Here is a 13834-nt window from a genome sequence, read left to right on the forward strand (position 1 = left end):
TTACAGAAGACAAAAAGTTTAATAGAAAGAGGAGGGAAAAGCAGAGGATACTTCCAGCAAGGGTAAAATTGTATGATGTTTGGAGAGAACTCCCAGGTGTGTCATTAAGCTGCTGAAAGCCATTCCAGCAGAGGCAGACCTTGCATTGCTCAGTGACACACACCCAGCCTTTGGTCTGGATCACAAAAGGGAAAATTCAAAGCCATTTTCTTACAATGCAGGTGAGAGCCATGAAGAGGGAGCTTGACCATTTGAAGTTTAGTGAATTGCTATTTCTCCTGAAGCACGTTACAGTTGGGCTGCACATGATCTGACAGGGATGGAAACCCACTGTGTAATTTACCTTCCTGTGTGAGTAGCATTTCAGCCCAATGGTGCCTACATCTCATCTTTATTCCCTTACAAAAAGCATGACATGTATTTTGCTACTGCAGGAGCCGAAAGCCAGCATGAAAACATTATCTTTAATCTTAAGTCTCTGAATAGCATCTTGTTTTTCCCCCTGATCTCCATAGCTTTGCTAAGGGTGAATCTGTATTCGGCAATTTTTGCGAGGCATTCATCTGTAAACATGCTACATGGACTGGAAAAGTGGTAATAAACAGAATCAGAACTCTAAACCATTGATGGAAAACAAATTGTATCAACAGAGATAAGCAAGATGGAAATCTGAATCACTCCCTCACTCCTTGCTCAAGTATCTACAGTATATTTTGCAGTTTACTCTGAGTGATTTCAACTGTCCAGATTGCCATCTTAATGACTGCAGCTGTCCAAAGTGACTTGAAACATGAGCCTGATCCAAATCTAAAATTTAATGCTATAAATACTTTCATGCTGAGGCCAGGCCTCAGGATGCATTGAATGCTATTCATCAAGTGGTGTTTTTTTAACATAATGAAAGATGTAGCAACATTACAAAGTTAAAAGAAGGGTGAGCTCAGCTCTCCAGACAAGCACTAGGGAGCACCTTAGATCCCTCAGTCCCAGAGTCCTGACTGAGAGCACTTCAGCATCCATAAAGAAGAAAATTATTGTATTAGTAAATGGGCATCATTACAGTGTTTTTCTTTGTAAGCAGCAAACAGAATGTTTTCCCACCCAGAAATTATTTACTGGGACATGGTGGGGCTTTTTGTGTTTTTATAAACTAAAAGCATTTCTTAAGAAATTTTGTTCTCTCTTCTGCATTTTAGAACATGAAAAACATACTAGAACATGAAAAACATTCTAGTATGATTGCACTAAAAATTAAACTATTAAAAACAGTTCTACAGAAACTAGAGTATGGGCTTCCCCTTCCTGCAGGAAAACCCCAAGGCTGTGCACTATGATCCAAGTCTCATTCAGCAAGGAACACACAGGAGGCACTGGGCAACCAGTTCCACTGCTCACCCACGAACTGGGCACCAAAGCAGGACCTGTGAGGCACCACTGTTGCTCAGGAGTGATCCAGGAACTGACTCCAAAAGCCTCCCACATTGCCCAGCAGCAGAAACCAGCTGGGACAAGGAACAAGGTGAATTTTCCCTTGCACCAGAATCCAGAGGCCCAAGACTGTGTGACTCACAGAAACAAAGCAGGATGTCGTTGTGCAGTAAGAGGCACAGAAACACAGGCACCATTTGCACAAGACTTTTCAATAAAACCTTCATGTGGAATTTAAGGACGTACATCCATGTCCCAGCAGTGCAGTGGTCTGTGCTGGCTTTGGCAAAGAATGAAATCTTAGCAAATTGCTTCATCTGGCTGTAAGAGTAGAGCTCTGTGGTGGCCACAGGCCACGCTCACACACAGACCTCATTAATGTGTCTCACAGCACAGCCCTCCAAGCTGGAGACAAACCTTCACTTGTTACACTTGATGTGGAATGGACTTAGTGCACAGTTTTAAAAAACTGATAGTCCATAAACAGCCTCATTTTGTTTTCCTTCAGGGGTTAATACAAAAGCAACTATATTTAATAGAAACAATCTCCCCAAAGTGAGCCCTGGGTTCATACAATACTCACTTGCTCTGTGATAACAGTTGTGGGTAAAGTCCCACTGCGTGAAATAAAAATTACTATTATAAAAATATACTATATAAATTATAAAAATAAATCATTATAAAATGTATGTAATTATAAAATATACTAGAAACCAGTATAAATTAGAGATGGGAGATCTTTACCCAGTCATTCAAGCCCACACACACCACACAATCCCTCCTACAGCAGCAGTGCCATGATTGGAAGTGAACAGCCCTAATGTTGTGTTCATGGCTTTGGTGAATTCATAGTACCTGTTATAGAGCACTTCAACAGCAAAGCTACTGCAAATACCTGAAACAGCAAAGTCTGAGGTGTTCCAAGCCCTCCCTCTCCCTACAATGCAACAAGTCCTATGAGGAGAGGCTGAGGGAGCTGGGGCTGTTTAGCCTGGAGGAGAGGAGGGTCAGGAGAGACCTTATCACTGTCTACAACTCCCTGAAAGATGTTGTAGCCAGGTGGGGATTGGTCTCTTCTCTTGGGCAACCAACAGCAGGACAAGAGGGCAGGGGCTCAAGCTCTGCCAAGGGAGGTTTAGGTTGGATATCAGGAAGAAGTTCTTTACAGAGAGTGCTCAGGCATTGGAATGGGCTGCCCAGAGAGGGAGTGGATTCCCCATTCCCTGGAGGTTTTTCAACTGAGCTTGGCCGTGGCACTGAGTGCCATGATCTGGTAAAGGGACTGGAGTTGGACCAAGGGTTGGACTTGATGATCTCGGAGGTCTCTTCCAATCCAACTGATTCTAAGATCCTATTTGCTAGGAGGGACAGGTAGGGGATATTGTGCTCCTTAAAATCTGCTGGGTGGTCCCTACACAAGCTCTTCTGCAAGGGAAGAAAAGTTTCACTCCCTACACTTGCTCCTCTAACACAACAGTTGCTGCTCACACATTTTTTAAATGGAAGGGGAAAAAATGCTTAAGAGAAAGAGGTAAAATGCAACACACCCAAGCCCATGAAATAACACTCTAATGTGATTAGCTTACATTACATCCAACACTTCTATTTGACTTAAACACAGCTATGTATTTAGACAAAAAACAAGTGATCAGTTAAGAATAAAAAGTTTTGCCTGTAGAAGTCCCTGAACAGCAATTACTTCAGGCTGGCACCTACCATAATGCAGGCTTAGTGGAGCTGTTCAGCAAGATGAAACTAACACACATTCCTGAATCACTGAATAAAACCACAACAGAATAAAGTGCATAAAAAAAATGAAAGGAGAGGTCATACACTGTTTCTGTTTGCAAGTGGCTCCCCTAAATTAGTAGACAAAGCATTAAAGTTTCACAGCCTTACCCACACAGGCTGAGGAAGACTTTTGTTTGGTTTTAATGAGAATAGGAGGAAGGAAGGAAATTCTTGAAGTTCTAGAAATTACAAGATTTCAGGGTGTGAGAGGAAGGAACAGGACAATCTTCAGTGGAAATGCACAGTACTAGAGAACTGAGGAATAAAATGAGAAGAAATCCCTTATAAAATGGCTCCTAAACTTAGAAATGCTACAACACTGGATACAACCTTCAGAATTTTTAACCTGCATTTCAGCAGTTGGCATTAAATCAATTCCTAAGTGTATCTAAAACTTCCAGTGTAAGAGACATAGGGACAAACAGCATTTTACAGGATTAGAGTAGTAATTTTCAAAGGGCACCTACGCAATGTAGGGATTCTCTTCCACTGAACTTCCAAAACAGTTTCAGCACTTTTGAATGTTCTGTCATTTGCATCTATCCATGTTCTTTACAGTGACCACAATCATAAATGGCAGCTGTGCAAAAATGACCCTGAGATCAGCTCAGTTGGTTAAAACTTGGCTGTAATAATGCCAAGGCCATGGGTTCAATCCCCTGTGTGGGCCATTGACTTAAGAGTTGGACTCGCTGATCCTTGTGGGTCCTTTCCAACTCAGAATAGTCTGTGATTCTGTGATTAAAGAGCTCTTGCCATGTCTAGGCTCACCTCTGTAGCAATTTTTAACATGTAAAAACACCTATTGATCATCCAAGCAGGCATCAGAAGGAAGAATTCAATAGTAGGCCATTGATTTCCAAACCTTTAGGTAAGATTAGAATCACAATCCAACAACAGTGATGCCATCAGAGTATTGCCATAACCAGCTGGACAAGCTCAGAGTTTGCAGAGCATGCCAACACTAGGCCTGACACATGAGGCACTCTCAGACACTGCCCTAGTGCAGGGAAGGACAGGGGACACCACAAGAACTAGAACCTGGACTTTGGGAAGCGCGTATGAGACACAAAGAGCTGATAAACCACCCATATCCAATGTCCATGCTCCTTCCAGCTGTCTCCTACCCAGAGCTTGTCACTCTATACAAACCAAAGGGGCAGCCAACACTGCTTTTGATCACCCAAACCTTCTGACAATTAAGCTGAGGAAATAAGATCACTCATTACATTGAAAAATAAATAAAAATCAACATGTCTCAGACTTACATAAAAAAACCTAAGCACAAAGTAATTTAAGAACTTGCAAATGAACAACCACCAAATATCAACATTGTTAACAAGTTTTTTTCCTCTGGTATTAACTAACTTGTCGATGGTACAAATCCCAAGTTATTTTTAGCTTGAATGGAGCTGCTTTTGTTTCAAACAAGAAAAATGAGTTGATCTTAAGATTCCCTTCACATCTTGGCCTGTTTCCATCCTCTGACTCGAATGGCAAGGATAAATTATTGTTTCAGAGATTTGTATCTGAGGTTCAAAAAAAAAAGCAGTACTGGATAGTCTATGACACAATCCTGGATAAATGAACATGATAAGATTAAAAGGACAGGCAACATAAAGGAAGTTATTTCTTAGGAATACCTTTATACAGACTATGACACTGGATAATAAAGAACAACAGTTCAACAGCAGAGTAACTCCTACAGGGCAGAGACAAGGAAGAATGTGTAGTATGCAGAGAATATTACAAAAACTGGAAGTGTAGGTGCATATAATGGCATTAAGGGATGTGAGAAGGCAGGGGAATAAAAAGGACAGCAGGAGTTTTTGAAAATATTACTGATTTAAAGCAATTTTGAAGAAAGAGAGGAAAAGTCTCCCTTTATGGTATGAAACTGGATAATGCCAGAGATCTGCCACAGATTAAAAAAAACACCTGGCTACCAACAGGAAATACATCAGACTGGAAGACTGAGGGGAGAATTAATAAAATTTTCTATTAGTCTATTCTCAACAAGCTTTTTCTCTCTTTAGCAGAGAATGACTGCGTTGCTCAGAACAAGCACTGACACTCTCCCAAACACCTTTAAAATGGGCCTGTCTCTGTCCACTGAGTACTGAAAAAAAACAAGGGAGACTAAGCTTAATAATGTCTTCAATGATGAAGAATAAAAGCTTACCAGTCTTTTGGGAAAAAAAACACCAAACAAAACTATTTATAAACTACTTTCCTTAAGAGAGTCTTATGATTTATAACAACCTGCTTTCTCCAACAGCTCTACAGTAAGATCCAATCTTTTGCTGCTTCCCATGAATTAGAAGTAGTTTCTGATGGCACTGAAAGGCAGCCTCAGTTCTATCACTGTGGAGTCACAGTTCACATTCCGCTTGAAAGACTTAACAAACTCTTAGATTTCAAGGGAAGGATCATGAGACTGAAATAAATGCCTAGCCTGCATAGTTTCAGACTTTTAGGGAATTCTTTGCACATTCCACATTTGGAGTGTGATCTTTTCAACTTCATTCAGAGGGAGAGTCGTGCAGCATTTCCCTGGATCTGCTCAGACAGTCTGAGCATCACAGCACCCTGGGACGAGAGAACTGTAGGAAAATGGATTGTGGCTCTTCTCCCTCTTTCCAAGAATCACTGAGTTGTGCCAATTCTTAGTTAAAAAATTACTCCCTTTTGCCTATTCAAGTTGGCTTGAGTCACCTTTAGTGCCAGCACAGAACCTGCTCAGCAGTCTCAGAAGTCTTTTATCTATTTAAGACACTTCAGTGCAATTTGTGTAAGGAGCTGCACACACATTACAGACCATTGTTCTGCTCACAGTGCTGGGAGTGGCACTCTCCAGACTCCACTGCAGATTGATTTGCCCACATCCCTGTTTCCCATTAGCCATATAACAGTGCAACCTGCACAGGGGAGTTCCACAAACCCTTCCCTGAGGCAGACAGGTAAGGCATTGCACTCACCATCGCTGGCAAATAATAGAATTTCTGGAAGAGAAACAACAAGCTGGACAAAATCTCCACATCAAATGGGTTATACACATTTACCTTACAAAAAATTACAACCATTCCAGGTGTTGATGAGATTCCAAGAGACAAAATACACTTCAGACAAATCGTGTTTTAGGAAGGTGTGTGAAAGGGCAGAGAGCAGAGATGCCATTACACAACAGGAAAGGCTCTACATCCTTTGCACACACTTGCTTATGTTTGAAGATGGGGATTTAGTCACACATGAGGAGGGATGAGAAAAGCAATGAACAGGGAAATGTTTTAATGAAAATATGGAACTTCCATTTTGGCAGAAGAGGAGCTACTGTTACCAGGATTTAAGCATGGTGATATTATAAATAAGACAGACCAAAACTCAGGACAGCATAGGGAAGGCTGGAGAGAAGGTTCAGTAGATAAAATAATCACAGTTTGGGCAAGGACAGTGAGAACAGGACAGAAAAGCAGCACAGACAACAGAAAGGAAAAAAATCAGAAGTCCTGAGAATTTTGTACGTAGAAACAGACTGTTGATGCTTTTCTTACCTACACTGTCCCTGCAAAAGGTAACTCTGGGACTTGCAGATCCAAGTCTGCTCTTACTGGTTTTTTAACATGTGACAATATTTAAATATTTAACAATTGCAATTAACATGTCATTGCAATTACACACCATTATCAGGAGCAGAAATCATTCATACAAAGGAAGGAAATACTGTCATTTCAGATTTTCCATTTATATCCAGTAGGTGTATTATGGCCATTTTGAATAAAAGGGTATTAAAACAAGGCAGAAGAATCAACATTAGAAAACAAACACCATAAACTGTGTTTCCAGTCCAAGAGTATGAGGGAGGAGACACGAAAGAGTCAGTTTATGAGAGCAGAGCTGTGGATAAAACTGAGGCTCTACCAACATAAATGAAATTATAAGCATAACAGAACTGGTTTCCTGGAAATTCATGCATCAAATGCAACAGCACATTTTAATTTATGAATCTGAAGACTTCACATCATCATGATAAATGGATGACAGTAATTTTTAAACTTAATGTCAGTGGGTTGTAAAGATTAATATCCACATTCCTCCTCGCCCAGATTAACTACCCAAAACCAATAGGCTGAGACTGATTCTCTGTTCTTACGAGGTGTAACAAATCTACCAACAACAGTATCATCATTTATAAGGTTTCATAATTGCAATGACATTTTTCTACACAAGTCATTAACTCTTGCTCTCCTTTATATTTGCAATCAGACCTCATTTTCACTTGTAAAGACCAGACTTGATGGTTTTTATTCTTCTGTATTCTGGGTCTCCTTGGAACACAATATCACACACAAATAAATAGCAAGAAGAGAACACAGTTAAAACAAAACAAAAAAAATCTAATTTCATGAGGAGAGGTGAATCTGAAAAGGAAAGACCAACACATTTCGAAAAGTAAAACCAGTATTATTACCACATACATGTTTTTCATTCTTATTAAATCTAATTTATAAGCATTTAAACACACAGGGACTAACTTGAGACTCAGCTCTGTGCAAAAGTTTTGTGGGGACATAAAAGGGAGTTTTGTTGCACCTCACATGTGTCTGCAGAAGAAACTCAGCTAAAAGTTCTGAATTTACTCTTTAAATCACCAGTAAGCACAGAATAACTCAGATTCACAACACCCCTTTATAGAACTACTTGTCCTGCAAAGCTCAGGTGACCTGGGTGAAAAGTTCATAAAAAATGTACATTCCAAAACTGCTGAAAGTTGGGAATGTGTTTTGTGGTTCACAAATGTATTTGGGAGAAACATCTGACCTACCAATCAGTCAGAGGTGCAATTTAAATAAACAGGAGAGCAGGCCATGTTGTTGATTCAGAGTTCTGAATCAGCAGGATTTCCAGGGAAGGCGTGTTTATTTACAAAAAGTTAACTATAAGTTTGAATACAATTTTGGCACTACAGGACTAATCACTTCCCTCATCAACCTGAAAGGTGCAAAGACAGTCAGGGCTGCAATCTCAGCCATCCAGCTCAAAGGTGAAGAGCTGACATGGCCCAGGCAGCTCAGCATCCGTTTTGAAAGATGTGTGTTATTTAGAACACATTTTTTCCCATGGTGGCATGTGGTGTAGAACACAATTTTCTACAGGGAAAAAAGGTCCATTATAAACCAGTTCTGGTATTTCTTTCATCTCAAAAATGACACAAAACACTCAAAGCATAATACCTTTCCTAATTACCAAGTAATTTCTGAATAAGGTAGATACCATCTGTCCTGTATCACAAACAGTGTGGCCAGCAGGCCCAGGGCAGTGACCCTTCCCCTGGACTCTGCACTGGGGAGGCCACACCTTGAGTGTTGTGTTCAGTTCTGGGCCCCTCAGGTCAGGAAAGAGATTGAGGGGCTGGAGCGGGGCCAGAGAAGAGCAACAAGGCTGGAGAAGGGACTGGAGCACAAGTGCTGTGGGGAGAGGCTGAGGGAGCTGGGGATGTTTAGCCTGGAGAAGAGGAGGCTCAGAGGTGACCTCAGCACTGTCTGGAACTCCCTGAAGGGAAGTTCTGGCCAGGTGGGGGTTGGTCTCTTCTCCCAGGCACTCAGCAATAGGACAAGGGGGCACGATGGGCTCAAGCTCTGCCAGGGGAAATTGAAGTTGGAGAGCAGAAAGAAATTCTTTGCAGAGAGAGTGCTCAGGCATTGGAATGACCTGCCCAGAGAGGGGGTGGATTCCCCATCCCTGGGGGTTTTTCAACTGAGCTTGGCCGTGGCACTGAGTGCCATGATCTGGTAAAGGGACTGGATTGGACCAAGGGTTGGACTTGATGATCTTGGAGGTCTTTTCCAACCCAATCCTTTCTATGATTCTATGATCTTCTATTACACTTTTAACTCTTTTATTCACACAACTCCTCTTATCTATTCAGTGCAATCCACAAATGCTTTGCTCCCTCAGAACACAATAATGGTGCTCACACCCTGAGGAGCAGACCAAGAGTGGCTTGCACTGTTCCTCACAACTACTCTTACTATTTCTTTGTACATGAGCTAATAAAATAAATAACTAAATCTTCCCCAAGCAGGAAGGTGACACTGCCATAGGGAAACATCATCTCAGCAGATGCCCTAAGGGCAAGCAGGACACATGATTGAGCAAATTAAATTAATATGTGCCAAAAGGTTCTACCAAAGCTTACAGAGAATGTTCTACACACAGTTTAAAGCAAATACAGGCATGTTTACTTTTTCTGGACCTCATCACATGCAGGCCTACACATCAGTGCTACTTGAGTGAGTTACTGTGAAATATTGTCAATCATTCATCTGTGTTCAACCAAAGAATGGAACATACAGCAAAAAGCCAGCAGTCTGCTCTGAAACGAGCAGCTGCCTGATGACAAGGGTTTTTCCACAATTATTATTGGAATGCCTAATTTTACTCCTAAAGTCAAGGAAATTTTGAAAAAATATCTGAAATGTGCCATTTAAATGAATCATGGCTGTGTAGTTTAAAAGAAACACTTAGTACAATGAATTTGAAAGAAGAATTTTAAAACTCAGGATATTTCATGGTAAGTAAAATAGATTAATGTATTAAATTCATTAGCAATTGAATCCCAGTATGGACCATTGACTTGAGTTGGACTCGATGATCCTTGTGGGTCCCTTCCAACTGAGAATAGTCTGTGATTCTGTGTGATTCTGACTTGTTTTATCTTTTTATTGACAGCTCTAGCAATACCTGCAGAAACTTTGGTTTCACACCAACAGGAAAGATTTGCCCTATAAGCAACAGGAAGGTCCATAATCTGCTTCCATTAAAGGCTAATTTACAATGGGAAAAACTAACCCTCAGATCATGTTTTTCTGTGCTAGGAAGCTGAGACATCTGTAGGACAGGAACTCCGTGAATACTCAACTCCCACTATTTGCACTAAGTTGTCCTGCACTCACACCCAAATCAGCTGCAAGGAGCTCCATGCCCTGGGGAAATTATCACAGACTATTGGAAGGGACCCACAAGGATTAACGGGTCCAACACTTAAGTCAATGGCCCACACAGGGGATTGAACCCATGACCTTGGCATTATTACAGCCAAGTTTTAACCAGCTGAGCTGATCTCAGGGTCATATCTGTGTCTCACACCCAACTCAGGGCCTCAACAGGCATCTCTGCTAATGCTTTTGCACTGCAATAGCCACATCCCCATCACCAGAAAAACAGTTCCTGGGACTCCAGGCCAGCAGTTCCAGCCACCACAGGAGAGGGATACTTTGAAGATCCCAAATAAGCTTTTGAACAGTGAATCCCCAAGCTCTGTCCCAGGCAAAGCACAGCCTGAACTCCACTCTGACTTTACCTACAATGGTCTCCAGCTATTGACATCTGCAGCACTGTTCATGTTTCATGTTGCTGCATAAACCAGATAATCCTCACAAACAGAACTAAGCCCAAAGGACGTGCCCAGAGAGAAACAGGCAAGTACAGGGCCCACTGACCACAAGGAAACACAAAAGTTAAACCACATTTAATGAAGTTGAGAAAATTTTTCCTTCCTTTCCACTTTATGTTACTTTAAGAGAAGTCAAAAAGGCAGAATTCAACAAATTTACAAGTGCTTCACCATTAGAGATTTCTAGACTGTGAATATGAAGGTGTATGTTTGCAGGAGCAACACAGGAAAACATGTACTGTGCAACTGAAATGCTTTTGCTGAACACTTCTACAGTGAAGGAAGAAACTTATGGCACAAGTGGGATCTTTAAACTGTAGGGAATGAAACAACATTTTTCTATCTTCTGTTTAAATGCTGAAGGCACCCACTGCTCCAGTAAATAGAGTTTACTATCAAGGCTCTCTTCAGTGAAGAGACTTGTAAGTACAGTTTGTGTGACAAATATTTGGAACACAGAAAATTCCAGAAATTCTGCTGTGCATTCCACAGTAACTGGAACATTAGAATGTCTTGTTTAAGGTTTGTGCACACTGCAAGGTATTTGCTTTTCTAGAAGGAGACTTGTCACAGCTGCAGAGAGGTTTGTGAAACTCAGGAGGTAAGTGAGGATTGACAAAGGTGCCCCCTCTCACACCCATGGCACTTGATGCACCAGAGCTGCTCCAGTAATTTCCACCCAGTTCTACATTGTGCAGACCAGAAATACCCACTGGGGACATTTTCAACAGAAGCAGCAGCTTCACAAAGCCTTATACAATCTAATCCTCCATTGGTTTCCTATTGACAAGTGGTGAAAAGTTTGCAAAGCATAGGAAAGAATAATGGGATTGTGAAAATTATCCTACCTGATACAGCAAGAAAATCATCAATACTTGTTATATCATCCACAGCTTCAGTGAGAACATGGATGTGATTCTCCCATGTACTCCTATACATCTCCATGTTGTTTCTCACAACTTGACTTTTTGGTCTGGCAGCAAGAGCTAAAGCAGCATTAATAACCTGTACCAAAAATAAACACAAAACCCATCTAAATAATTATGTCTTCAGAAATCAAATGTTATATTTTACTTAGCACTGCAGAGCAGTTTCCTGTTCTCCATGCAACAGCTTTGCTCTCCTTTTGTTTCTGTTCCCAAGCAGAAATATCAGTCAGATGTTGCTGAGGCCAACTTCAGCTTCCATGGTAGCTTCATAAATGAAGAAGCTGATGGAATAGGACAGCAAAAATCCCAACAATGTGCTTTTAGTTGGAGGATTCAGACTGCTCCAAGTTTGCAATGTATTAATACAAGGAGGTTTTAACTCACACACCCTTCAGGCACACACTTAGCAGTACAGCAAACACCTTCACTTCACTGCTGAGCTAACTCTAACATCAAGGGCTTATTATGGAGCATCTTCACTGAAAGAGGGACCATCAGCCTCTGTCATGTAAAAGTGGGAGGCTTTGCCAGACCAAGAGGATCTTCAGGATCAGAGACATGGGACAGAACACATCCTACCTCTACATAACAGCAGACACTGACAGAGCTGCATCAGTTGGGCCCAAAAACAGAAACCACGTTCACGTCAAGAGGGCAGATTTCATTTCTCCCAGGGAAGGCTAATTGCAGATGCAAATACTGGATCCTCAAATGATTACTTCTATAGATATGTCAGTCAGTTAATTAACTACAGAGGTTTTTTCCTAGCATAGTTTTTTGTTCTTGTTATATCTATGAACTTTTTAATTAAACTAACACATACCCCAAGCAGAAGCTGAACATTAACCTTCCACTAAGCCTCCCCCCCCTTCTCAATATTGCTTATTTATCAAGAGGAGAATGATTTTAAGACTACAAAACACAATGTAAAGTCAAATATGGGAAGAATAGAAAAAACAAACCCCACCAATATCCCCAGTGCTGACAGTAGAGAATCATGAAACACTCCTGTATATTGTGCCACTGCAATCAACTCTTTGTACCAAAATATAAAACCCAGAAAAATCCTCTTTTAAGGCCATCTGATGTGTCCTTACAATAATATCAATCCTCTTGAACCTGCTCTGGATCATCAACTAAATCTGTGATCAGTTTTGTTTGGTTGGTACTTTTACAAATCACATGAACTTAGGGTGAAATTTAAACAATGACAAATGTACTAATATTTGTGCTCTCCTAATGAAGGGACACACACAACTCGGATTTCACAAGATTACTGCTGGGATTGGGTTTTTTTACTAATGGTTTTTGTAAGAAGGAATAGACCATGTGCTTATTATTTCATCAGGCAGCTGGAGAAGGCAGAGTGCATAACTACAATAAAGAAAAGGATAAGATGCCTTCACCAATTCCACAGGAGATCAAAAAAACCCAGAATTCTGTCCCAGAAGTACAAACATAAAAGCTTAAAAACAGCTTATTCTCCAGAAAGAAAAAAAAACTCCAATAGGCAAAACAAATTTAGAAGCAAGTGGACAGGTAGAAGAACAGCTTTTTAAAAAATACCTGATAATAAGATCATAGGGAATGCTGTTTAAAACAAGCAAGCAATGGAAAAGAAATAATTAAAAGCACCTCAGAAACCACATCTGCTAGCTAAGGTTTCAGCAGTTAGACTAGGAAAGAATTCTAACTGCAGTTCATAAGCCATACAGCACACACCTAATGAAGGCTCACTTACAACAGTCTGATTTCAGGCAGTATCCCTTCAACAAAGGCCTTGTACAACAGCACATGACAGGAGTGGGGCACAGGGTCCTGCTCCAGCCAGGCCCAGCACAGGCTCAGAACTGACTGCTCATTTCCCTTTTTTAATTCAGCCTGTGCTAAACACAGGGCTTGGCCCATCATTTCCAGACATCCTTTCACTACAGACCCTTCAGTATGTGTCATAAAATCTTATGTTATCCACACTCCACATCCACAAAACCTTCAGCAAAAGTATTTATTGGCTGTATCATCTGGCATAAGATCTGTCTGGATGCTTTATGGTTCTGCCTCTGAAAAAAGGCACAGCATTTATGTCTCTTATGTGAAAAAAACACCACCTCAGTTCCCCACAGGTAAAATACTGAATGTGCAGAAAATTTGTATTTTAGTTTGTAAATAACATTCTGTCCCCTAATAAAATGGAGGAGAGAATCATGGTGACTTCCAGGGGTGTTGGAAGAGA

At 40.9% G+C, this 13834-nt stretch overlaps 1 protein-coding gene across 5 annotated transcripts in view; it reads right to left on the reverse strand.

The window, feature by feature from the left end:
• Positions 1-13834, reverse strand: part of LOC139675769 (catenin alpha-3) — a 183992-nt gene that overhangs the window by 120133 nt on the left and 50025 nt on the right. For all 5 annotated transcript variants that reach the window (XM_071563844.1, XM_071563842.1, XM_071563847.1 and 2 more), the window contains one exon: positions 11521-11677. In XM_071563844.1, the coding sequence (XP_071419945.1) occupies positions 11521-11677 (157 nt within the window). The remainder of the gene's footprint in view (positions 1-11520; positions 11678-13834) is intronic.

This window comes from Pithys albifrons, chromosome 9 (assembly GCF_047495875.1).
Source record: "Pithys albifrons albifrons isolate INPA30051 chromosome 9, PitAlb_v1, whole genome shotgun sequence".
NCBI classification, from domain to species: domain Eukaryota; kingdom Metazoa; phylum Chordata; class Aves; order Passeriformes; family Thamnophilidae; genus Pithys; species Pithys albifrons.